Here is a 25,943-nt window from a genome sequence, read left to right as displayed (position 1 = left end):
TACACCTAAGTTACTTTATATTTATTGTATTATTATATTTTATCATTTGGGTTATGGAATTCATGTCGATTACAAATTCAACCGCCAGAGGGCGGCATTAGCCATTACATAGCGAAGGAAAGCAGGAACATGGTTGCATTCTAGGTTTTACTGTCTTGACTTATACATTTGATGGAGAATAAAGTGCTTGGGGGTCAGGTCAAGTTAACATAAATATGATCCAGCTCAACATTACTGGCAAATAAGGAACTCTTGAGTGTTTTTGCACACATATGAGACAAACTAGATTGATGTCCCATCCAATAACCATCTGTAAGCTGTTTGAACAATGTGGCATCATGGGTAATCACTGGAGAAATATGTTCATTAGCCGAGAGGTGACAGAGGTTTCGTGCTCCAGAGTCCAATTAAATAAGATTGAAATATTTCAGAATGAGAAGTGAAAGTCGAAATAGAACAGCTATACTTAGAATAATTTATTGAAACAGATAAAAGGGTTTGATCATCAAAAAGCATAAAAGAACAATTAAAAACCAGACTCTATGCATGTATTTATCCAAATATAAGAAATACAGATTTACCCAGTTTGGTCCCAGTATTAAGAATGAGGAGAAAAAAGTGGTCACTTAGGAAAAATACAGCATACAGTGGCAGGGAGACAGGTATTTGTTCCGATGCATTATTACATACAAATATACATTTTTTGACAAGACAAGACAAGAAACACTTCAAAGTCCTGGGAGTATTTACAGTACAACACATGCTCCTCCATTCTTTGTGTTACGGTCGGTGTGGAGAATAAAACTTAATTTGTATGCCAGTCTGAGTTGTGAGGATTATAGCGTGATGACCGTGCCGTCCTCCTCCACCCCGCCCCTGGGCAGAGCCAGGCTGTGTCGCTGGTCCGTTTTCAGGGAGTTGAGGATTTTGTGCAGGCTCACGTTGCTGTGGCGGAGGGCCGGGTTGCTGCTGTGATAAGGTGTCTGCGAGCTGGGCTGACTGTGCTGGAGGTTGAGGTCTCTGAAGAGCTGGTAGCTCAGGCTGCTGTGTTGGTGGTGGTGGTGGTGGGACCCCCCGTTGAGGCTTGTGTGGGAATGGAAGGAAGCGGTGGACACCACCGAAGGGGGACGCGACGGGGGGCTAGGTGGTGCCGCAGGACCCGAGGCGGTTGTGGCGGGCGTCTGCTGTTGTAAGCGTGCCACGCTGGCCGCCAAGGAAGCGTTGGACCTCTGAGATGGACGCTTCAGGCTGCTCTCGATGACGATGTCCGTCTCGTCGTCGCTCTCCAGGTCGTCTTGGTAGCCATGAGCCGCGGATGGCACCATCCCCGCGGGGGCGGCTGACAACGCCGGGTAGCCGGCGGAACCGCTGCTGTCCGATGACTGCCCTGAGCTGCCGGAGATGCGGCTGCTGCGCACGACGTTGTTGCGCTGGTTGACGGGCTTGACGGTCACAATCAGGTTGTGGCTGTTGGCGATCATCATGTCGGTGACTTGGTCCAACGACTTGCCGCTCACCTCGATGCCGTTCACTTCTAGGACCTCGTCGTTGACCGCCAGCAACCCGGTGCTCTCCGCCAGGCCGCCGGGAACCAGCCGGGATATGAAGATCCCCGGCACTTTTTCCAAGCCGTGGGCCGTCACGCGGACGCTGGTTCCGTCGCGGATGTAAAATCCCAGCGGTTTGTCCGAGCCGTGGCGGTACAGGCGGACGCGGCGGTGGGATTCCGGTAGGATGTCCACGTCGATGATAGAGGAGACGGGTCGGAAGTCCTGCGGCATGCCGATGCGGATGTGCGGCCGCTTGCGGTTGAGGTCATTGTTACGCAGGGTGACCACTGCCTTCTTCTTGCGCGTGAGGGTGTTGGTGCCAAAGTTGGCGTAGTCCACCTCTTCTGCAAAGAGACAAGAGAGGTACAAAATTTAGTACAAAAATTGTTAAAGGGAACAAAAAAACTATCCGCCCAAAAGTAATTTTTAAAATAATGACCTATTTTCCAAGTGGCCACTCATCATAAATTCATGTATTTTACACCTAAAAAGGTGCCAAATGTGTGCAGCACGTTCCCGTACACAATACACACGTACATGAAGTGACCCTTCTTTCGGCTCCCAATGTGGCGGCTTTTGGGACGACAAAAACCCTTTATACGCTGAACAGTACAGCATTTTCTACTGTGGAGAAGAGTACCAAACATCTTGATGTACGACTTCTAGCACGCTCTACGGGGGTTCCAAGAACACCAAGTGCTCCATGTTGGCCTCTTCAGCACACAATGCCAACTCAAGCCAAACCAAATTTCCCATTTCAAACCGTAGCTTACTGTGCTGGGCCACTTGGAGGAAACATGGCTGTCAGCAGGGGTGTTAAATTGAGATTAAACATGGCTCCCATCAGAACATTACGGAGGACAATTAGAGCCATTACGACGCATTGGAATATTGGTAATCCCTGCCCTAAATGAAAAAAATTAGCTGGAAGCCTCATATTACAAATATATAACATAAGGTAGCAAGAAACATTCCAATATTGAACAAAGCAAAACTTAATCATTCTTAATCAGAAATCACTCCACACTCTTTATTGCTCTCTGGTTCTACCATATCTTACTTATTGTGTGGAAATAGGGACTAATAACTATAAAAGCAATCTTCACTTGGCTAAATGTACTGCAAAGAAGGTCAGTAAGGATAATTCATAATGCCACCTACAGAGAACATACTAACTCCTTATTTCTAAAATGACAAATACTTCAACTTGCTGATATAGTTCATCTTCAAACAGCTAAAATAATGCATAAGGCTAAAAACAACCAATTAGCTAAAAATGTCAACCAATACAGGAGATAGGAGAAATATGATCTCAGGGAAGAAGTACATTTGAAACACTTCTATGCTAGGACTACGTTATGCTAGCCATAGCGTTTCAGTATGTGGAATCAAACTATGGAATGGATTGAGTAAGGACCTCAAACAATGCACAACGATGAGCCAATTCAAGAAACAATACAAGCAGTTGATGTTTGCTAAATACAAGGATGAAGAGTCTTGAACCAGTCATGATGTGCTATATATATCACTATATTGACACTTACTATGGTACCCATTATGGCATTGGATGCTCATATCACCTCCTACTTCGGTACGAGGTGCATTATTAAAAAAAAAACCTTAAACTGTTTTATGGAAAGCAGGAAGTGAACAAATGTAACAGTTACTGATTGTAAAAGTACCAGATGGAGGGGTAGGATTTAATAAGCTTTGCTTCTTCCTACTCCTTTTGGACATGTGGAACTGGGTTATGTGATGCATTCAATTGCAATCTGATGCATGTTCAAATGATATAAAACCATTACCATTAAATGTTCATCTTATCACAAACTTATTACAAAGAATTGTCTTTTAGGTTGGCGTGGTTGTAAAATCTCTCCATCTAAGACAAACAGCAGCCAAATTTTGGAGCGATCAAACAATGGAGGCCTTCATGGTGGAAGTGATAATGCTCCCTAAAAGAGAGAGAGCGAGTGAGAGAGAGAGTCTTCAGGGACACAGCCAGTCTAAACATGTTGGCGGATTAAAATGGAGGTGACAGCGTGGAGTGCAGATGATGCACCTTGATGGCGCACGAGCATGCACGGGCTTGTCTGAGATGAGCCAGCAGTAACCTCCATCGAGCGCTCAGCTATCTAATCTCCCCTCCTCAGACAGACAGGAAATGTAGACACAGGAAGTGAGGAAGTCTGGCCCCCACCCGCTGCTTTTGGACACCTGAATGATCTGTCCTTTTTGGTCTACGCGGGGGGGGGGCAGCTGCCTCGCTTCATCTTTTCCCTCCCTACCGCTGAAATTGCTGACTCATCATGAAGATACGACCTCTCCCTGCCCCCCCCCCCCCTCCATCTTCCTGTGGGGAATGTTGACTCAGCCTGTGTCTCCCAACCTTTATTAAGCCAGGATCAGGGCTCAGGACTAGTGGACGCAGGGAGTACTACAAGTCCAACTTGGCACGGATTTATTCCACACTGAAGCACAGTCAGTGTAATTAATGCAACAACAACATGTCATCCCTTCAAAATAAAAGCCAAACCCCCCAATAGAGGTCTCTGAAAATGAAACTCCTCCTGCAACTCCGTGCAAGGTCAGGGGGTAGAGGTCAGAGGTGAAGAGACGGCCTCCATGTGAGCATGTGACCCCCCCCACCCTGGAATGTAGCTAAAAAATGTGAACAGGTTGAAGCCCACCCCTCAAAGCAACCGGCTAATTAAGATAAAGTCAGGGAGGGTCACATGACCAAACAGAAAGTAACTTAAATGAGACACACTAGTGTACCAGCTTGGCCGTGTTCCACTGGACCTGCTTGCCTCGTTGACCCCCCCCCCCGCCCAACCACAGTACAAAGAAAAAGGTTTTATGGCTGCACACTTGCTCCTGGCAGCACTTCACACACTCGGACGCGGACGTTACGGAAATTAAGCGAAACAAAACACACTTTTTCAGTGGGAACCAGATGTGTGCGGCATGTAAACACAACCAAACGTGCTACGACCAAAAGGGTCAGGCGGGTCGTTTCACGTCTCCAGCATGTTGTGTGTGTACATCAAGTACGCTACACCGAACATCGAGGTTGGGTACAGTAAAGCTAGGAATGCCAATCATTAGTCACGTTTACATGAGGAGTTTTTCTCTTTTCGAATGGAATCTTTCCAAATGACCTTCCCGAATACAATGTTATCCATGGAAAGGAATATTCCAATCTCTTGTCTTCATGCGCCGCTATAATCCAACAGAATAGTCAATGGGGCATGCCCAGTAAAACGTAAACATCTACATCACGTGATACCGACTTTTTCTTCCATTTGTTGGAATAACTAGGTATTGCCAGTTTTTCCTTCGTCCGGTCTTGAAATTTAGTTTGGATCAAAAACTAACTTTGCTTAGCAGTCCAATGCCGATTGCTGGCCTCCATTTTTAAAAGTGAAGAAGGTCTGGAGCTGCGTGTTACGTCATATCTGAGCATGCGCTGAAAGAATTTAAACAGGAAAAGATCAAATTCAATCTTGCTAATATTTTATAATTAAACTCGGGACATGTTTTAAATAGATATATATTTTCTTTTTTAATCAAACTGGACTTGTGAATAAAGTATAGAAGGGTTTAGATTCTGTTCCACAGATGGCGCTAATGCACACGAAAGCTGTGTGCCAACCGCCAATAAACAACAGAAGAAGAAAAACACCACAAAGAAGAACTTTCCGTTTGAGCAGGTACAAGATACCTCCCTGGGATTGGGGAAAGAAATATTCCACCCCTGTGAATCCCATTATCTTTTCATTGGGATTGGTACTTTTCTTTGGGAATGAGGTGTATACAAAGGTTCCATTCTTTCCGTTTGAGCAAATAAAGCGAATGCAATTGGAATATTAGGGTCCATGTACACGTGGCTACTGATGATACTTCAAGTGCAGCACTGCCATATTGTGAAGTAAAAAAAAAAAAAAGAGGTTGCCTACAGCCACAGTTGTCAACATACATTAGCCTGCTATATATGCTATAATTCAACCCTTTCTTACTTAATACGTCAAATGCAAACGTCAACTCCATAAACCACATGGAGCGCTTACAGCAGAAGTACGCTATACGTCCAGACTGAACGCTCACACAGCAGCCCATTCATTTCATGCAAGTGGCATTCCTGCACCCCGGCAACACTTCTGACACCCCCCCCCTCAACCCCACCTCCCCAAAAAAACCCTCATGATGGCGTGACAAAGTGCTTAGTGACAGAAGAGCCCATAATCGCTGGAGAAAAGGGGGGGGATGATGAGGCACACTAGGGCGACTCGTGAATAGTGCGAGCATGAGGTCACTGGCTGCTGTGGCAGTGGGATTCATTCCTGATTGCCCCCCCCCTCCCACACACTCACACTTAAACACACCTGGGTGAACCCACAATGTGACCTAAACACAACGCGACACGCAGAACGGAAGCGAAGAAGCATCGCTGCAAAGCTAAATTTGTTCTCCAGCATTGTTGAGTTAGTATATCATTAAATGTCATTCAGACGGCTTTTGTGCTGCCCTTTCCCCGCAGCGTGGGATGCCAAAATTGCTGCTTTTTGAGATCCTCCTGCCAGCTCCGGCGCAGAAAAAGGAGCCAACCGTGGAAATTCCTTTGTTTCTCTCCCTGAAACTACATTCCGTCTCCATAAAAGCACGGCGAGTACCTTTCAAGTACCCACCTATCTTCAAATAAAAAAAGGGAGGACTTGGACGTCTCCCTGGTCCACATCGGAGACGGCCCTGGAAGGCAATCTGTGTGTTTAGAGCCGGACGGCTGCCAAGGCACATCCAGCAAAGCGCGAACATGGAAAAAGAAGGCCAGACGGAGCAAAAAGGCAACATATTTCACATTCTTTGAGGGAGGGCCTGGATGGAAATATGGACCGCTTCAATAAGTGTAGGTGGTTGTTATAAAAAAAAAAGAAACAAACAAAAAAAAAACAGAAAGAAAGCGTAAACACCAACCGCGTCATGAGAAGGTTGGAAGTTTGACTCCGGCTGTTGGCAGGTGTGTCCCTGGAGAAATAGGAATGTTGTGTTGTGGAATTATCACACACCTGGCAACAAAAGTGCAGAATGTACCTGGCAGCGAGGTCGGGCTGAGGTCGGAACACCGAACACAGATGTCCTTAGAAATGAGGACAATACCCAATTCCAGTTCAAACATTCAAATGGAAAAAAAAAACGGAATTTGGGGGAAAAAACCTCAAGCCCTAGATGCTAGGTCAAGTTCCAGCTTCTGGTGGGTCTTCCTGGGATGTTAGGCCTCCTTACTCCAAGAGTTGTTTCATTAAACACTGTAATAAGTATCCTGCCTAAACAGGAAGTACATGTTCAAGCAAAACTTTTTGCAGCCTGCTTAAGAGCAAGATTGTTGCGGACCAATTTAGCAAGAGGCTACAAACTGTTGGAGTGAGGTTCCCTCCAGTGGCAAAGTTAGCGGTGCAGTAGGAGTGTTGCTAGGCGGACAGGCTCACGTCAACAATCACTGTGCTGGAATTCCTGTATTGTTATTGTGGATATGTTTAGCTCTGAACCTCAGGGTCTGGCGCCTTTACATACACCATTTGTCACATTTTCTAGGTTTAACGATGGAGGGATCAGTCCCAAAGAGACCAAGACATTTTTAAAGTACACTTTTGTTGGTGTGTTGTCGTCAATACGGAAGCAAACGTATGAAACTGTTGAAGAATCCGGTTAGTCAGGTAGAAGAATTTCCTCGGGAGAATGAGGTAAAACGGGTTTTCTTGCCGATAAAAGCATGCGTGCGCCCCGCTCCTCCCCCTCACTTGGTGCCGCGCCCCTGCCGCTCCTCAACTCCCTGCAAATATTCTGACGGCAGGCACACATCTGGGACGACTTAAACCGGGACCGCCTGGGCCTGCACGCTGGGGTGGGGACGGAGTGTAGGATTCTCTGCAGGTGTCGGCCTCTGTGTAATTAATATGCGCCGACACGATGGGCTAATCACAAGCTTAAGCCCAAAAAAGGAGAGCGTATTCAAAAAGGAAAGGGATTGGTAAGGAGGGAGGGTTAAAGTTACGACATCAAAGCATTCCTTGCGTCTCTCAATAGGAACAATTATATTACTGAACGCCGCTCCCCTTCCTCACATGTTGTCCATTTCAGCTGCACAAGGACTCCAGCGGCATCTGGTCCACAGGTAGCAGCCTGCAGCACCACACGCTCCACTCACCCCCGACGTGGACTGGAATCACGAGCCACTGGAACATTGAGCAGCCATTGTCTTTTACTACACTATAGAAAGTCATCAACAAGTGAGTGGCAAGATCAGTGGCGTCGCCAAGCCTATTTTAGGGGGGCTTCAGTCCCCCTAAAATGTTCTTAAGCCCCCTAAATAATATCATATCTTTTATTGATTTTTTTTCACTAAAAATCTGACAAATTTTATATAATAGGGCAAGACTAGGAGTTTAAATAAATAATCACATTACCTGTCATTAATTTATAATCTACTAATACTACTAGTAGTAGTAGTAGTAGTAATAATCAGAAGAAGAATAATGATGATAGTAATAATAATAGGCTAATGAATAATGATTATTATGTAATATAACATAATATAGTATATATATATTATTGTTCGTTATTTGTTTTTTGGATTTCCTAATGTCTACTACATTCATTCATATCTTGTGCATCTCCCCCTCCCCCGTCCTCAGAACCTAGTGACGCCCCTGGGCAAGATAATTGTGGCTGTGTTGGAAAGCACATACTTACTACTACATACTTCCATGCCCATAATATCCACACTCCATACTGCATACCCAATCCATCAGACGCATTGTGATAACCCACAATGCATTGCGCTCCTACCCGAGCCGAAATGAACAGACTGAAGCCGATTTCACTTTAGCTCTAAACTCTTTAAATACATCACTTGTACATCACAAAGTGGCTGTTTAGACAATTTCAGCAAAATTTAAGCTAGCCGAAGTGAGCAACGCACTTCTGGTTAGTTTCACAAAATAAAGCACTCCCTTACTTTTCTCATAGAAAAAAAACATAGTGATAAATCACTGCTTTTACTTTGAAAACAAGAAGCAAACCAACTTGCAATATATCCTGCTTGACAACGCCATTTGGACTGATCTCGTCCCGGTGACGTCACGTTGCGTTGCATCCTGGGTAATTTGAGTATGAGTAGTTAGCTGATGATACATACTCAACATTTCTGGCGAAGGCAGTATGCTTCCGGGAACTTCTCACATACTCCAAAATGGCATACTGCCCGTGGAGACACATTGCATACTCAAAGAGTTAGTATAAGTAGAAGGTAAGTATGCGGTTTTGAACACAACCTATGTTTAGCATGGTGGGAGAGTGTGCATGAGTGCTGTTGGCATTGGGGGAGGTACGGTTCATTGAGAAAAAAAACAAACAGGAATTCTGGACCACATTGGAGTTTTCCAACATAAGGAGCCCAATCATCTATGGTGAATTCCATGCCCAAAGGGATCAAGGCAGCACGAGGTAACAAAGGTGCTGACACTAAATATTTACCATTTGGAGACCACAAATCTAGCCTGCCATACACCGTACGCCATGACAGGCAGCAGCAGTCCGAGCCACTGGTGTTCGGCTTTTGTGATCGGCGGTGAAAGGCATTTATCGGCATGTACCGATCACATGGTTTTTCATGGAAATCGGCGGATACTGATCGGTGGCCGATCGATTGGATCCCGACGTTAATGTATACCAAATTTGACTTTCTATTCTTGCTACTTTTGCCAGATAGAGTATCTGCTAACAATCACGGCCAATCACTTGACGATGCCAGACCAAACGCCTTTGAAGGCGACGCCATTTCTGTTACGCGACTGATGGATTCATGTCGGATACATGGTTTTTTGTTTGCTCTTCCCATGCTTACAAACCACAACTCAACACGACTTCAAGTCCTGCTCTCTTTAGAAGTGGGAAGCCATACCTTGACAGATAGTTTACAGCCCAGCAGAATGAATGGCGTGTAGCTGGAGTTGCCATGACGACAGATAGCAGGAATAAACACACACATGAAAGCAAAAAAAAAAAAAGTGGCGGTTTTCTCCGGGGGAGGGGGACGTGAACAGGAAACACATGACGGCAAATTCAGTGAACCCTCTGACGTCTTGTCCCTCCCCTTGGATGTCTCAATACCTGCTAAATATAGCCGGCTATCGCTGGAGTCATAGGAGAGATGCTTGTCCTTTTTAAAGTCGTCCTGGGATCACTTTCTAATCTTTCACGAGCTGCGGTTGACGGACAACAAGCAGACAAACGGGATTATGAGCTCCCAACCACACACGCAACAGGAATGCAGGGGTCCACGTGAAAAGATAAGAAACGGCTTCAGGTTAAACAAATGAGTCATTTCCTTCAACACAGGTGAATAACCCAAATATTTGCACCATGCACCTTTTTGCCACCTCTAGTCCACCAAGCTGTGGTCCTCGGGTTACGTCCGAGTACCGTTCCTCCAATATCTATGTGTAAGTGGGGTCTCGTATCTAAAATCCTACTTCAATGAACTCCCAAGTCACCTTCTGATTGGTCCACAGAGAATCGCCACGTCAAGACCACCACAGAATGTCCTCCACTGTTGTTGTAACGCTACTAGCTGTGATTAATCAAGCCGAATCATGACTTGATGTTCCTAAACGCACCGTGGCGACCCAAGACCTGCACTTTACATCATGCTGGCTGAAGCGCTAAAAGAAGCAGCATCTGGAGATATTTAGCCCTGGACGGGGGAGTTAGCATCAGAATAACAAAGACATGTTACCGCATTGTCACTTTTGATTTGTGCACAACCAGAAGAAATATTATCATCAGAGGGTTCAAAGTGATCAGTCATTTGTTGGTCCTTCACGTTTGAAGGGGACCTTGCCGCGACACGTATACAAATACTGTATATGGAGTCCAATACTCCATATACTTATACTCTGGGAAGACTTTTTTGCACCATTCATTCATTCATTTTGAGAACATGCAAACTCCACACAGGGACGCCGAAGCGGAGATTTGAAATTCCCGATCTGTGTGGCCAACATGCCAACCACTCACCACTGTGCGGGCCGGGGACTTGTCTCCATTCATTTTCTACCGCTTATCCTCACAAGGGTTGCAAGGCGTGCTGGAGCCTATCCCAGCTGTCTTGGGGCGAGAGGCGGGGTACACCCTGGACTGGTGGCCAGCCAATCACAGGGCACATATAGACAAACAACCATTCCCACTCACATTCATACCTAAGGACAATTTGGAGTCGCCAATTAACCTAGCATGTTTTTGGAATGTGGGAGGAACCGGGAACCGGAGTCCCCGGAGAACATGCAAACTCCACACAGAGATGGCCGAGGGTGGGATTGAACTCGGGTCTCCGAGTCTGCACGCTAACCACTGATCCGCCGTGTAGCCCCCATTAACTCATATATACAATATAGTCCCTCTCCAACGTGTTTTTGACTCACTAATCCCACAAAAGGTCCTTCCTGTCCCACAGGTGAGCCCCCTCCTCCTTCCGTTTGTTGCAAACCCTTGGCGAGCTTCAACAGGCTCACCTGAAAACACTCTTTCACGCAACCACACAAGCGTAGCAAGAAAACTTCCTGCGCGTGCTGACACACATCCTCGCCTTCTTCCCGGACAACCCCCGCACCCCCCACACCTCGCCTACTTTGCTCCACTGACTGCGTTTGCGGGGCTGACTTCATCCCCTCCAACATGTCAGTGGGAGTATTTCCACATGAGCTGTCATGTGCCTATTGTTTTCCAGCCAGTCAAGAGTCAGGGCTCGGTCCTCCCCTTGCGCCACGGCTTTCCTTCCTCTCTCGTCCTGAAGTGCTGAGGTGGCCTGATCCAAGCCACCAACGGCGTGGCCCACGTGTTTAGAATGGGGCAGGGGGATGGGGCGGAGAGATAAAGGGCACAGTCTTCTCACGGTGTGGGTGTCTCGACTATTCCTGGCCAACTTTTGTGAGCGGATGTTTTTGTCATGCCCTTTTCCCCTTACGCAGACACTGCTTTCACACGTTACTAGGTGCAGACCCTAATTGTGTGCTGCCATATGAAGATGGTAATGTGCAATCACCAAGAGTAACGGGGGGACAATAGCTAAGCTGGTGGTGGGGGGGCGCACAACAGCTTGTCCCATTGTTTTAGCCTTGTGACCTACATATACAGTATATGGTCAGGCTTAGCACACACTGGAGCTCCAATGTCCAATAAGAAACCAGGCGTAAGAAACCCCCATTTGTTGTGCTGAAAATGCTTCGGAAGACATGCTAGCATACATGTAATAAAAGATATCCTTAAAGCTATTTTATTATATATATATATATATATATATATTGACAGCACACTAGTTAATAGCACACACTTGCGCCTCTGCTGGTTGCAAAGAAGTAGTGCACTCCAATCTGCATCGATAATCAGCAATTGGGCAAATTCTTACAGCTGAATTACCGCGATAAATCTGACGTTCCACATAACTTGTACGAGCTGCGACACACAAAACAGGCTTCTGATGTGCAGCCAAGCACGAAAAAGGAAGTGAACATGTGTTTGTGCACTGGCAGATGAAAGCAACATCCGTACACACTAAAAAGGACAAGCTCCCAAGGCTCTCGTGTGACCGGATGGACAACAAGTGACCTGACATGCTACAATGCAATGTATACTTCATCAAAACATTCCCTGTGCCTTGCAGGGACCTCTTTTATATAGAAGTGGGATGGGCTGCCCGTGGTGTGGGGAGTGTGAGTCTACTTAGTAATTATGGACTCCCAGAAATATCCCTCTGCAGAAGAAACGCTATGTTGACGCCTGCAAACCTCTGCTCTCAGCAAAGCCACTTGTTGGCATCTTAGCACGGCAAATGTATGCCGAGGATTATTAAGATTTGAATGAAGAACGCAAGTTGGCATGGAATGTAGACATCAACGGGCTGTTTGGTGAAGAGATGCGCCGTGGCTCCTTTATAGCAAGAAAATGATGTAATCCCTGCACGAGAGAGAGAGAGAGAGAGAGACACAATTCTTTTGTCCATGCTTGCGTCGATGAGCGAGATTTCAGATGCAAGCCCGGCCTTGCTTTGCTGGAGCAGAGCTGTAATTAAGGAGGAGTCACACAGCGAGCAGCCACAACGCTAACCGGCAACTCGGCCCCTCAGAAAAGCCACAAGACCCATTCAGAGTCCATCCATGTTTCCTCCACTGCGGCACAGGAAACCATCCTTTCCCTTCAGGTCTATCACGGTTCTGGTCTGTGTAACGTTGACCCAACTGATGGATTTCTTTAGGGGAAGAACTTGGACTCCGGGTCCAGAGATGTCAGTTGACAAACATTGTCATTAACATTTGTGGCTGTAGGCAACCTCCTGATACACCCTTACCTTAGTGTCGTTCCTTTCTGCTATTCCAATTGGTTCTGTGCAGTGCAATGGACTTCCATGACCACGTGGTCACTAAGGGCCACATTATTATTCATTCATTCATTCATTTTATACCGCTTTTTCCTCATGAGGGTCACAGGGGTGCTGGAGCCTATCCCAGCTGTCTTTGGGCGAGAGGCGGGGTACACTCTGGACTGGTGGCCAGCCAATCACAGGGCACATATAGACAAACAACCATTCACACTCACATTCATACCTAGCATGTTTTTGGAATGTGGGAGGAAACCGGAGTACCCGGAGAAAACCCACACATGCACGGGGAGAACATACAAACTCCACACAGAGATGGCCAAGGGTGGGATTGAACCTTTGTCTCCTCGCTGTGAGGTCTGCGCGCTAACCACTCGACCGCCGTGTCACCTGGCTGCTTTAAAGCGGGGGTCAGCAACCTCCCGTAGAGCCATTTGGACCGGATATAATCATCACATTCAGAGAATAGAACAACTTATTTGAAGAATCCTGACGTGATGGCAGGGCTGAATGGCAAGCAGATGTGTTCAACAAACGGCTAGCATAGATTCTAATGTGTGTGAATATGCAAACAACCATGCACAAACGAAGGTGCTCGTAAAGGGCGACAAATTGAAGAAACCCTGAGACCAAATCACTGCCCAACAATGTCTGGAAAATTTCCTTGCGGGGGAGGAGAAGGCAGGGGGTCAAGGTTCAAAGCGTGGTTGTAAAGCAAAATGAAAGCCAGAGGAAACACAAACACACATGCAGGTTTGCCAAACACAACAAACCCTTACCAGTTTAATTAAAAAGACGGAGGAGTGCCCTGCCCCCTCCCAGTGGCTTGGAGACCAGGAGAGAATACTTGAAAGAAAAGGTTGTTGGCGCTACGGTGGGGTTGTGATCAGAAAATGATGGCGTCTGGCTGCATGCTTGGATTGGTGCTCCCTGATTTACGGGCCGGGCCACGCTGCTGTGGGGCACAAAGAGAGGCACCAGCCACCTCCCTTCAAGGGAGACTATCGTCTACAAGACCTTATGGAGGAAGGCCACACGCAGGTTTTTACTACATGGCCCACACACGCGCCTCTTTAAAAAGCAGCCGCTTTCCAAGTGGAGACGTGGATGTATTCCGTTGAGATCAGGGATGCGCCGGGCCACATGCAGGCACAGCTGGTTCCCAACAGCGTTTGGACGTGGCCCTTTTTGCGAGAGATGAAGCCTATCCAGAGGTGGCCAAGGTTCCTCTGCATGTGACGCAGATGTGGCTTCAAAGGGAACAATAAAACCCAAAAGGTTCCTTTCAGTCTTCCGCCGACACTTTCTCTGATTTCTGCTCACGTTGCAGCAAAGGATAGCATCCAACCACCCAACCAAGCAACCAATGAACCAACCACCCAACCAGACAATCAACCAACCCACCAACCAACCTGAACCAACCACCCAACCAAGCAACCAATGAACCAACCACCCGAACCAACCAACTGCAGGGTGGAGGCGTTCTCAATCTGTACAGTTTCCGCCTTTTTCTGGAGGCTGCCAGGACGATTCCAGACTGTCTGCAGCAGTTTCTGCCCCCCCCCCCCAGACTCACTGGGGATCTGTAAGTTAAATCCTTTGAGCGGTCAGATGACAGATGAGGTGCAGGGTTTTGTTGGGCTTTAGACTTGAAGCATGGGGCATCCGTCAGGAACCCGGAGAGGATGGGTGCATCATCTCCTTAACCCTTTACCGGCAAGAGAACTGGGTGACTTGTTTCTCTGCGGTTTCAAACCACGGGTACTCGAGTGGAAGGCTGTGCAAAAACAAAACTTTGGAACTTGGAGGCTAAAGAACTCTATTGCATCTTGTCCTGTTTTCCTTTACGTTCAGGACTTATTTTGCTCAGGGTTTTAGGTCAAATTCCGAGTCGCTCAACCATGTACACATCTGAAGGAGTGCCTTGTAAAAGGATAATCCAACAATGACGCAGCACAGTACGGCACGCAGACAAAGACTCACTAACAGTGTCACATCCTTTGTTTCGTTTACGTACAATATTTACAATTTGTGTTCTTGATTTTGAATTCCTGTGATTCCGAGTTCAGTCACATGTGTATTTTAAGGTGTGCCTTGCCAAAGGACAATCCAACAATGACGCAGTACAGTCGTGCAAAGTACAAGGAACCCTTAACTGTATTACGTCTTCTGCATTTTTACCAATGACGTTTTTGCCTTCTCTGTTTGGAGTCCCGGTGTAGCTCCACCCCGATACGTTTGCATAATGGGACGGGCGTCCAAATGTTTTTACGCCGCTAACCTGAACGATGAAGCATAAAACTGTATTTCTGGGTGGGAAAATGATGGAGAGAACCGCCAGACACATGCAAGCGTCTGTAATCAGCGCCAAAATGGGACAAAGCGTCAGTGCCTTCCCATGGCCGACAGAACGGCTGGTATGAGGAAGAAAGGCCTTGGCTCTGTCGTGGTATGTGCGGCTGGCATGTCAGTTAATCATCCACTGGGAGGCTTCCAACACGCAAAAATGACAAAACACGACATGCACCCTGGAATGAACACAACCAGGGGGTTTCTCGACACGCTGATGGAGAGATTTATCCCTAAATCCAGTGTCCCCGGGACTAAATCAGCTTTCCCCCGGCTGGGATGAAGTCCCGGTGCTAATTATTATTGGGGGTCAGGCTTTTAAGGCTACGGCTACCATGACTCAGCACTGGCATGTTGACATCCAGTGTGTGGACAGAAGTGCAAACACACAAATGTTCTCAGAAGCCTTTTGGCTGCCGCACAGGAGAGGCCAGATGGAGAATGCACAAAAACAGACGCACACTCGGGTTTCTAGTATGCGCCAGTGTACACTGGAAATGACTCAGGGGGGTAGGGTGGGGGGACACCGAGACCCAAACCCAAGAGAAAATAATAAGATGAGAATGTATTTCACAAAAACAATCACGCTCCAAGACAAGTAGTGGAAATTCCAGCAGGAGGAAATTGGATGTCTTACCTGCGCTCTCCATTTCTTTTCAAAAGGGAGGAAATAATAAATCCTGGCCAACTTGGGCCCCGCAAACGTGGCCGTAACATCATTTAGACCCGGGTCACGGCTCCACTCATTGTTGACAATACCATGAAATAAGACACTTGAATAAATTAGAAGCCAATACCGAGGAGGACTGAGAAAACATTTATCGTTTCCTCTCGGCTCCTGCCTTCCACAGCTCGAAGGGGTCACGTTCAGGTCAAGCTCTTGCGCAATCCTCAAAAGCACAACAGACGTGGATGTGTGTCCGTGTGAGCAGTTAACGATTAATCAAACACGAAAGAAAGAAATGATGGCATCTTTGCCATTTGTCTCCTCTTATTCGATGATCAGCAAAATCGGCCGTGCTGCATTTGTCGGAGTTGGAGTTTAACGGATAGCGAGCAGCCGAGTGCGGAGCGGGGGCGGTTTGGTGAAACGGCAATCTCACTCAACGTTTGATCTCCAAGCAACTGTAGCCGCCGAGTTGTTGGGTAAGAGTGGCGATCTGGCCGTCTGCAAGCACATTTGGTTTAGCTTTAGCTGGCACTGCTAGCAAGCCTCTTAAAGAGCGACTTATAAATGAAAAAAGTGTTTATGTTACATAAACACTGGACACCTTTTCTGTTCATGTTGATTTTATGTGTAGCTGAATAACCATGTTAGCATATCTTACACCTATTTGGCCTGTTCAACTTGCCTTCCAAGAGGATGTAATGTCTGTTTTGGTCAAGTCGTTTTTAAAATAAATTACCCGCAAAAAATGCGACTTATAAATGAAAAAAGTGTTTATGTTACATAAACACTGGACACCTTTTCTGTTCATGTTTATTTTTTGTGTAGCTGAATAACCATTGTGTTAGCATATCTTACACCTATTCAGCCTGTTCTCTATTCTTTTATTGTTACAACTTGCCTTCCTTGTTTTGGTAAAGTAGTTTGTAAAATAAATTATCCACAAAAAATGCGACTTATACTTATACAAAAATACGGTATGCTATTTTTCACCAATTTGACATTTGTACGCCAGGGGTCCCGCCATAGTGTATTGGAGGTGTGACTAACCTTGATCCTACAATTTAGCCAGGTAGAAGTGCTTTTAGTCAGCCTTAATGTTTAATGCTAACAAATCTGTCTCCCGGAAACATTAGCAACACTTGAATCGCTACGTGAGCTACAGTGCTAACATTACACTAGCATCATCATGCTAGGATAGCCTATTTGTCAGAGGAAAACAAACACTAAGCCTAAAAAAAAAAGCATTTTTTTCCATCCACAACACACGTCTTTCTCTTTTTTGTGCCTTCTAAAGTTACAGAAAGAGCTAAAAAGAAGCCGCTAAGTTTTCAACGGGTAGACCTTTTTACCCTGCGACCTTGGCCTTCTTGGCCTGTTTGCTTAAACCTTCAGCCTCGTCTCTTGTCTTTGCTGAAAGTTTAGTCTGTGTGCAAGTGTGCAGCACGCAAAAACAAGGCCCGGTGTTTTGCTTGGACAAATACTATTTGCAAACGGCGGGTGGAAGTCACCTCTGTTTTTACCCCAACTAGCTTTGAAGAACATCTGTTCAACATCCTTCTCTCAGTGAAACTGGCTCCTACCCCAAACTGTCCCACCAAAGTTGTCCAATAAAGTCCTGATGAACCCACTACTAACTTCCTACTAACTCCAGTAAGGTAGTGGACATGTGAGGTAGCCCGCCACAAAGTGGGCTGTTGGTGCTGTTCAGTTGGGAAAGTCGTTCTGAGAATAGGTTTGTCAGAGTAACAAAGAAGCGTTCCGATTCCGTCCAAACCTCAGACTTCCTTCAAAGGGGTTTGTTATGGCCGTTGCCAAGGAGTTTTGGGGTTGCTTACTTTGACAAAAGCAGAGGTTTTGTCTTTGCAGTACAGCGCAGGGAATCAGAGGCTGGTGACAAGTGGATCTGGGTTAGATTAGGGATCGGTTTCCTGTCCAACTTATCTTTTGCCTAAAAATAAACAAATGTAGGCAGCCTTCTCTCGGTCAGGCCATGTCCTAATTTGTAGGATGTAGCAACAGCATGGGAATATAATGGGACAATTAACACGACATCCACAAACATCCCAGACAACCGCCACTGCTGCGTATCCAGTTGTGTGCCTGATGGAATCGATCCTTATCTGATCATTAAAATTCCAATTTGAATCCAGCAATCCTGCCATTTCTGTTCTTTGTCAAAGTTCCTGCGGTGGAGTCACACCTTGCCGCATGTGACGGAACCAAATTGTAACCAATTTAGGGTCATTGAGCAAAACATTGCCATCTTTAAGAATCACCCCAGCCGGCAACACGGACCGGCTAGACCAGTTCTGTCGTCACAGATGCAAACTTTGGCTGAAAAAGGTTTTATCAGACTGCTGCAAAATTGCTGGAATTTCAATGGACTTCCGTAAAGCAATCGTTTGGGATGACAGTAGAAATGTAGAAATTTATTGGATCTGGATCAGAATCAAAAAGGTTTGCCTTTAGTTATTCATTCATTTATTCATTTTCTACCGCTTATCCTCACGAGGGTTGCGGGGGGTGCTGGAGCCTATTCCACCCGTCTTCAGGCTAGAGGCAGGGTACACCCTGGACTGGTGGCCAGCCAATCACAGAGCACATATAGACAAACAACCATTCACACTCACATTCATACCTATGGACAATTTGGAGTGGCTAATTAGCCTAGCATGTTTTTGGAATGTGGGAGGAAACCGGAGTATCCGGAGAAAACCCACGCATGCATGGGGAGAACATGCAAACTCTGAGGGTGGAACTGAACTCTGGTCTCCTAGCTGTGCGGTCTGCGCGTTAACCACTCAACCGCCGTGCAGCCCGCCTTTCGTTATCTGATGAAACAAACCTACTTAACCTACAAAAAAACGAATACACGAAGATAAAGTTGTTTCAACTAACTTAGCAGCTCTCGGCATCCCAGTCATGATCCTTCTTAAGAGCTGAACATGCCTTCATTGTCTCCGCAATTATTCCTTCAGCAGCAGGTAGCCTCCGTGTGCACGAGTGCCACTGATCTCCCGAACAATTGCGAGCGGTGTCCGGTTGATAACATGACACAAACACTTGTGGTGTCAGGAGTGAAAGACGGCATATGAAAGGAAATATATTTCAATATGATTTCATCTCATGGCAGTCCGCCCTAAGTCCGTTTGGACCAGCAGAGTTGGCGTTAGCCACCAACAGCTTATTAAGGGACTGTCAGACAATAGATGAGCACACTGATACGTCAGCTCTTTCCAGCCGAGTGATGTAACAAGAACAGCCGTGCAGTACAGACGTCACTGCAAAGACAAAGTCTTTTGTGTACGTGTGAGCACCTCATGTGTCAGTGTTGTCACGTAAATGTGACGGCTGTCAGCCGGCGCCACGGCCACGGAAGCATCGGGTGTCGGCAGACCACCCGCTTGGAAGACCACACAAGCGACCATGTACAGTACAAAGAGCCAGTGCCGTATTTAGGGACATTGGTGACCACGTTTGAGTTCATGTAGGGCCCTATAAATTCCGTTTTTTTTTTTCCCAAATTCTGTTTTATTTTTTCCCAAATTCCGTTTTTTCCGTTTTAATTTTTTGGAATTCCATTTCTGTTTTACCTTTTACTCATTTTACCACAAAAGAATGCGTTTTAATAATGTTTATGAATAAAATGCACACTAATTAATTAGAAATGAACTTACATTCATTGAGACGACACAATATTGCACTTTTCCTCAATACTTTACTACTGCATCATGTAACACAACATTGCACTAGGTACTTCAAATAAAAAATGTTTGAAGTGAAAACAAATGACATATTAAAAAATAATAAAGTGCTCAACCAGCCTTTTCTCTTCAAGCGAAAATATACTTGACTTTATACAAAACACAGTCAATTTTTTAACATAGAACATATTAGATGTTAGATGTCACAGATGGTGACTACCACTACGTTGTATATTAGGCTGATAAATTAACATTAACTTACCAATAACGATGTTTAGCACACTGCAATCCCTAGCATCAGTGGTCTCATCCACAACAACGGAGAATTTTTTCCCCCGGATCTTCTGGAGCACAGAGGAGATGTGTTGCTCAAACACTCGGGGGAGGTGAAGTTGTCGGAGGCTGCTGGCATTTTCAGGCAGCGCTCCTCCGTTTGCAGTGCTTCACGAGAAAAGGACGTATTTTTCCCAACTTCTCCAAGGGGATGTCGGCCTCAGCACACATGCTCACAAAATCCTCGACGAAGTCTTTTCTTAAGTCCGCTGACTTGAACGAGGCAGTAACGCATGTCTGTCGGGGCTGCCTGCTAGCGTTAGCGCTATGCGTTTCTTTGTTTTTTTAGATGACTTTTGGATAACAAGTGGTCATCACATGTGTTTTTTCGCTTCCAGTCAACTGAGTGTTGACAGAAAGTACAAAATAACATGTCACCAGATACATAGAAGTCACCTGGGTACTGCTCGGCTCTGTATTTCGGCGTTAGCGTGGTATTGCGCAACTTCTTCGCAGACGGGGGGAGTGCCATGTTTGAAAAAGGGCGGTAGGCAGGTATTGTGTCACATTTATTACCGACCTCCGGGAACGATTCCCCAGGTTTATGTTCCTCTTTCTCATGAAAACAGCATTTCCGCGATATTCCGCATTCAAAATAATTTCCGTTTTTATTGTCCAATTATGCGATTCCGTCCGCGATTCGCATTCGCTTTATTTGCTCAAACGGAAAGAATGGAACCTTTGTATACACCTCATTCCCAAAGAAAAGTGACAATCGATAATGAATATATAATGGGATTCACAGGGGTGGAATATTCCTTTCCCCAATCCGATTGAGGTATCTTGTACCTGCTCAAACGGAAAGTTCTTCTTCGTGGTGTTTTTCTTCTTCTGTTGTTTATTGGCGGTTGGCAAGCAGCTTTCGGAACAGAATCTAAACCCTTCTATACGCCATTCACAAGTCCAGTTTTATTCAAAAAGAAAATATATATCTATATAAAACATGTCCGGAGTTTAGTGATAAAATATTAGCAAGATTGAATTTGATCTGGGCGGCACGGCGGGCGAGTGGTTAGCGCGCAGACCTCACAGCTAGGAGAACAGGGTTCAATTCCACCCTCGGCCATCTCTGTGTGGAGTTTGCATGTTCTCCCCGTGCATGCGTGGGTTTTCTCCGGGTACTCTGGTTTCCTCCCACATTCCAAAAACATGCTAGGTTAATTGGCCACTCCAAATTGTCCATACGTAGGTATGAATGCGAGTGTGAATGGTTGTTTGTCTATATGTGCCCTGTGATTGGCTGGCGACCAGTCCAGGGTGTACCCCGCCTATCGCCCGAAGACAGCTGGGATAGGCTCCAGCACCCCCCGCGACCCTCGTGAGGAAAAAGCGGTAGAAAATGAATGAAATGAATGAATTTGATCTTTTCCTTTTTAAATTTATCCCGGGTGCGTTCTTTCAGCACATGCTCAGATATGACGTCACATGCAGCTCCATTTTTTAAAAATGGAGGCCAGCAATCGGCATTGGACTGCTAAGCAAAGTTTGTTTTTGATCCAAACTCAATTTCAAGACCGGACAAAGGAAAAACTGGCAATACGGAGTTATTCCAACAAGTGGAAGAAAAACTCGGTATCACGTGATGTTGATGTTTACGTTTTACTGGGCATGCCCCATTGACTATTCTGTTTGATTATAGCGGCGCATGTAGACAAGAGATTGGAATATTCCTTTCCATGGATACCATTGTTTTCGGAAAGGTAATTCGAAAAGAGAAAAACTCCCCATATAAACGCGGCTAGTAGCTTTCTCTATGTTTCTGATTAGCAAAGGCAGGGGCGTCCAGGCTGATGACAGGACTTTATTCCCATAATGTTTGGACCTTATTGTCCTATAACTTTATCCACATGCTGATTTTCCAGAAATTTACAGCTTTGTGTTGTTTTCTTTGTTTGTCCGAATATTACGACTTTAACAAAAACGTATTTCTTTAATATTTCAACTTTATAATACTAAAATGACATAATATTATGATATAAAATGACTGCAGCTTTTTCGATTTTTCTAAAGAATGTGCTGTGGACCATGAAAATTGCCCCCAGGCCACACTTTAGACACCGCCGGTCTTATGTAACCTTAGGTTGGTTCATCATCAAGTGACTGAAAACTCAACCGCGCCTTGTATTTATTTTGACAACATTTCCTAAAATCCCAAAGATGCGGCCGAGCCGGTGCTCACTAATGCCCCGAGGCGCCCCGAGGCGTTCACAACCTTCATCATTACACAAGCTTCATTCCGAGGAAGGACGCCGTGGAGGAATGAAGATGAATCGACCACCTCATTTGCATTGGCTGACCGTCTAGCTAGCAAGCTGCTACTCCAAAGCCCTCCAAAGGCCGACGGTGAGTAGTTCCCACTCGGACCGCTGGGCCGCCGTCTTTATCCAAACGGGAGTCTTTTCTTTTCATGAGCACCTTTTGTCTCAGAGTAATGTCTGGTATGCCGGGATACAAGCTTTGCTCAATGACCTGATTTCTATGGCCTCCGTGTGTGTGTGTGTGCGCGCCCGCAAGCCCTTCCTTTGGAGAAGACAGAGGGCTTAGCCAGGCAGACAGACGCATCCAGCCAATCAGGGGGCAGTAAACACAAGAAGCCTTACATGAGGTAAACAAAAAGGCCTGGCGTTCCCGGAGCGGGAAGAGGCACATAATTGGATTAGGAAATATTCTCCAAGGCAATTACCATCCCAGATTGCAATAAAAGGTCATTTTTAAAAGGTTTGCATCTTGTCAGAGCATTGAAAATCAATATTTATCCAGGAGATGATCTCGTTGAAGACACGGGAGGGCTGAATAGCCAACGTCCTACCTTGTCTCTGGATGAAAATCCTCAGCAGGGGGTGAGCGGTGGACACAGCCTTACAGAAGTTGTCGTCGTTGTTGATGGGCAGCAGATCGCCATGGACATCGGCGTACCCGATCATCACCTCCATGTTGGCAATGCGGTGGATGTGCAGGATGAGTTTGTAGAACTCCTCGAACTTGCCGGGCTTCAGCCGGTCCACCGAGAAGCGGCGGAATTCTGCCCCATACTGCGGAAAGGGGAAGGAGGGAAACGGCACAAATCAATCAACAGGAATGAGCATTGAGTAGCTTAGGTTTACCCTTTAAAAACTTTCATTTTGTGTATTATATACACAATACAAGGGAATTCATTGCCATCTTCAGCAAGCAGCTAATTAGCTTAGCTTATTTTTTTTATTAGGTATTAAAAGGGAACTCTGGAGAGGAACTTTAAAAAGGGTAACATGTTCAAACGACAGCGGCAGGCATTTGTGTCGCCTCCCACGCATTCACACACAGTTTGTGCTGATGCTTTCTTTCCCCGGGCGAGGTCATCAAAGCGCCAATGAGGCCGCCGCTGAAGGTCACGGCGGGGTCATCATGTGACTCAGATGCAAAAAGGCGAGAGATACCACGCCGAGGCCACAAAAGCACGCCCCAATAAACCAAAACAAGGAACCGTCACAGAGCGAGGGTGAGTGAACGATACTTTGAGACATGAACGACTCCTCCAGTCAACTCGTCTCCTCGACAAACAGGTTTGTCAAAGATAACGTTATAAAAAGGTTAGTGAAAGTGTTGCTCCAACGTGCCTGAACACAACTCCAACTGGATGTACTGCTCCAAAAGGTTACACCATCAGGCGACGTGCTTCAACAATTATTGGCTCCTATTTTATGCGGGAGACAGGAAATACTACTACATGCTCATGTACACAGATCTCGTCATGTGTGGTTCCCCCTATGGCTTGTGGTCAAAATGCTTTGGAAGCTCATGCTAGCATTAGCCGTGGCAGTAGACGCTCAATGACGATAAACAAAATTGGGTTTTAACTTTACTTTTAAGAATAGTACAATGGAAAAAAAACCCACATGAAAATAATGCAGTCGACTAATTTTATTTCTACAATGTCGCACTCTATGTGTATGCTGGCGGCCCCGCCTCCACCCACTGAGATACCGGAGGACTGACAAAAGAGCTCACTCCGTTCATGCCATTGTTCTGTGGAACAAACAGGCCAAGGTGCTGAAAGCAATGCACAGAGTGAACTCTCCTTCTTGGTGGATGAGAGAAACAGACGCGCATACACATGGTAATATAATGAGGCCGACAAAAAAAAATTCTGTCATAAATTAATTTATTTATCATCATTCCCAATGCTGGTGCCCACGAGTTCATTTTCTGAACTAGAAATCTCACGAGATCTGGCGACTCCCCTCGCGAGCATCCGTGTAAGACATCATCGAGGTTTTAGTAAGACGTTTTGGTTGATGTCAGCCATGTTTTTCAACTAATCTTGCTCGTACTGGTCAGTCCCATACAGGTGTGCACCAAATTTTATAGTGGTTGGGTAACGATGATTCATATCAAATCTAATAGAATCGTTTGTACACTGTACCGAATCACTATGTTTATCTTTTTAACTTATCCATCTCCGTTTGCACATCGAATCTTCCACCACAAAGAGATTTACAACCCTGGTATCATCTGGTGACGCCCCGAGTACAAACGGATGCCTGCTATCTTTCAGTGATATATCGGACGACATTGGGGGGCTGGATGGTAATTTGGGGCTTGTTTGGGAAACCCTCAACCGCAGGATCCAACAAAGTGTTTGGAAATCTTCTTAAATCAAAGTGGAGGGATTGGTGTCAACATCTCGTCCTACACCCCCCCCCCAGCCCCAAAAACCAAAACATCTGGTCCCTGATAAGAGCATGAGTGAAACCAGTACCAGTCTCCTCCGACACGTCCTCCCTGATACTCTTATCACTAAAAGCACCCTCGTATCGTCATAAAGACCATTAAGAACATTGAGAAAAGTACTTTGGATAAACTGGGACGGTGGTGATCCACACGAGTGACTCACCTTGCAGGTACGATACATTTAACTAAACCCGAAAATGCAAATATGACGTGAATGGGAGTCAGCTGCATGTGACGTCATGCTAAAACCTGCCAGAAACCGTTTGGACGCTGTATTAAAAAGGTAATTACTGCTTATTGGGGCTCGGTTTGATTCACCTTTTCACACCCAAATGGACCAAAAGTACTGACAGACACCGTCAGCAAGTTGTTACATGTTGATTTCTTAGATTTTAGCAGTGAATCTACTACAGAAAGACTAATTCCTACATCTGTTTCACTTGTTTGTCATTTTAACCACAACAGCGAGGCGTTTTATACACTCCAAATTGAAGTTCTGGATGAGTTTCGACATTTTCCTGACGAATGTGGGCACCAAAGTGCAACAAATTGAGTAAAACACACACTTTTTTGAGCGGCGAACCCTCCTGGTTCATATGTGTCTCGTTAAAAGGCATCAAACATCCAATACAAAATAATGATGTGTTCAAATGCTCACTGCAGACGACCATGTGTGTGCACTCTTCCTCCGCCTACGTGCACATCGCACCCACCTTGCTTTTCACCTCCACGGCGTTACAATCCACGTTTCGCAAGGGTTGCGATCGGTTAAAGCTCCGATTCATTCTGGGAATAGAACTTTACAACACAAAAGAGAAGAAAACAGTGCCCTGCAAGAAGGGGGCTCCGGTCGGTGGGGTTTCCAGCAGTAAAGTCCTTCCAATACAAACGATCGCGATTCCTTTTTTTTTAACTCGTTCACCTCGGAAAAGTATTATTTTGTCAAATGTATTCCACTTTTCAGCTGAAGAAGACCTTCCAGGTTGAAAGGCGGAGAAGAACTAAGCGGTGTGGAGTTTTGGAGGGTTGGTCAAGTTTTGAAAATGACATCAGCGCTCCTAAAAAAAAACCCGGAGCTTGTGATGCCTTCAGGGTAGCTTGTTCACTTCGTTATTACCATCTAACGTAAGAGCTGCATATGAAAAATCTGCGTTTAGAATACAATATTTTCTATACATATATGTTTATTATTAAAG

General features: G+C 45.7%; 1 protein-coding gene and 1 long non-coding RNA gene across 2 annotated transcripts; one reads left to right on the top strand and one right to left on the bottom strand.

Annotated features, from left to right (window-relative positions):
* Positions 1-463: 463 nt before the first annotated feature.
* pard6gb (par-6 family cell polarity regulator gamma b) lies at positions 464-25,804 on the bottom strand. The gene is made up of 3 exons (XM_058046873.2): positions 25,461-25,804; positions 22,847-23,069; positions 464-1,894 (listed from the first exon to the last, which is right to left on the bottom strand). Exons 1-3 carry the CDS (start codon positions 25,530-25,532, stop codon positions 837-839), a joined length of 1,353 nt encoding a protein of 450 aa, XP_057902856.2. The 5' UTR covers positions 25,533-25,804; the 3' UTR covers positions 464-836.
* Positions 16,322-23,861, top strand: LOC131101603 (uncharacterized). The gene is made up of 3 exons (XR_013627726.1): positions 16,322-16,476; positions 22,195-22,380; positions 22,798-23,861. It is a non-coding gene; the product is annotated as an uncharacterized LOC131101603 (long non-coding RNA).
* Positions 25,805-25,943: the final 139 nt, after the last annotated feature.

Source organism: Doryrhamphus excisus, linkage group LG7, assembly GCF_037039965.1.
Source record: "Doryrhamphus excisus strain RoL-2023G ecotype Guam linkage group LG7, RoL_Dexc_Guam_v1.1, whole genome shotgun sequence".
In the NCBI taxonomy this organism is placed as follows: Eukaryota; Metazoa; Chordata; class Actinopteri; order Syngnathiformes; family Syngnathidae; genus Doryrhamphus; species Doryrhamphus excisus.
The sequence above is the reverse complement of the archived record's forward strand: the minus strand, read 5'-3'. Positions and strand labels throughout refer to the sequence as shown.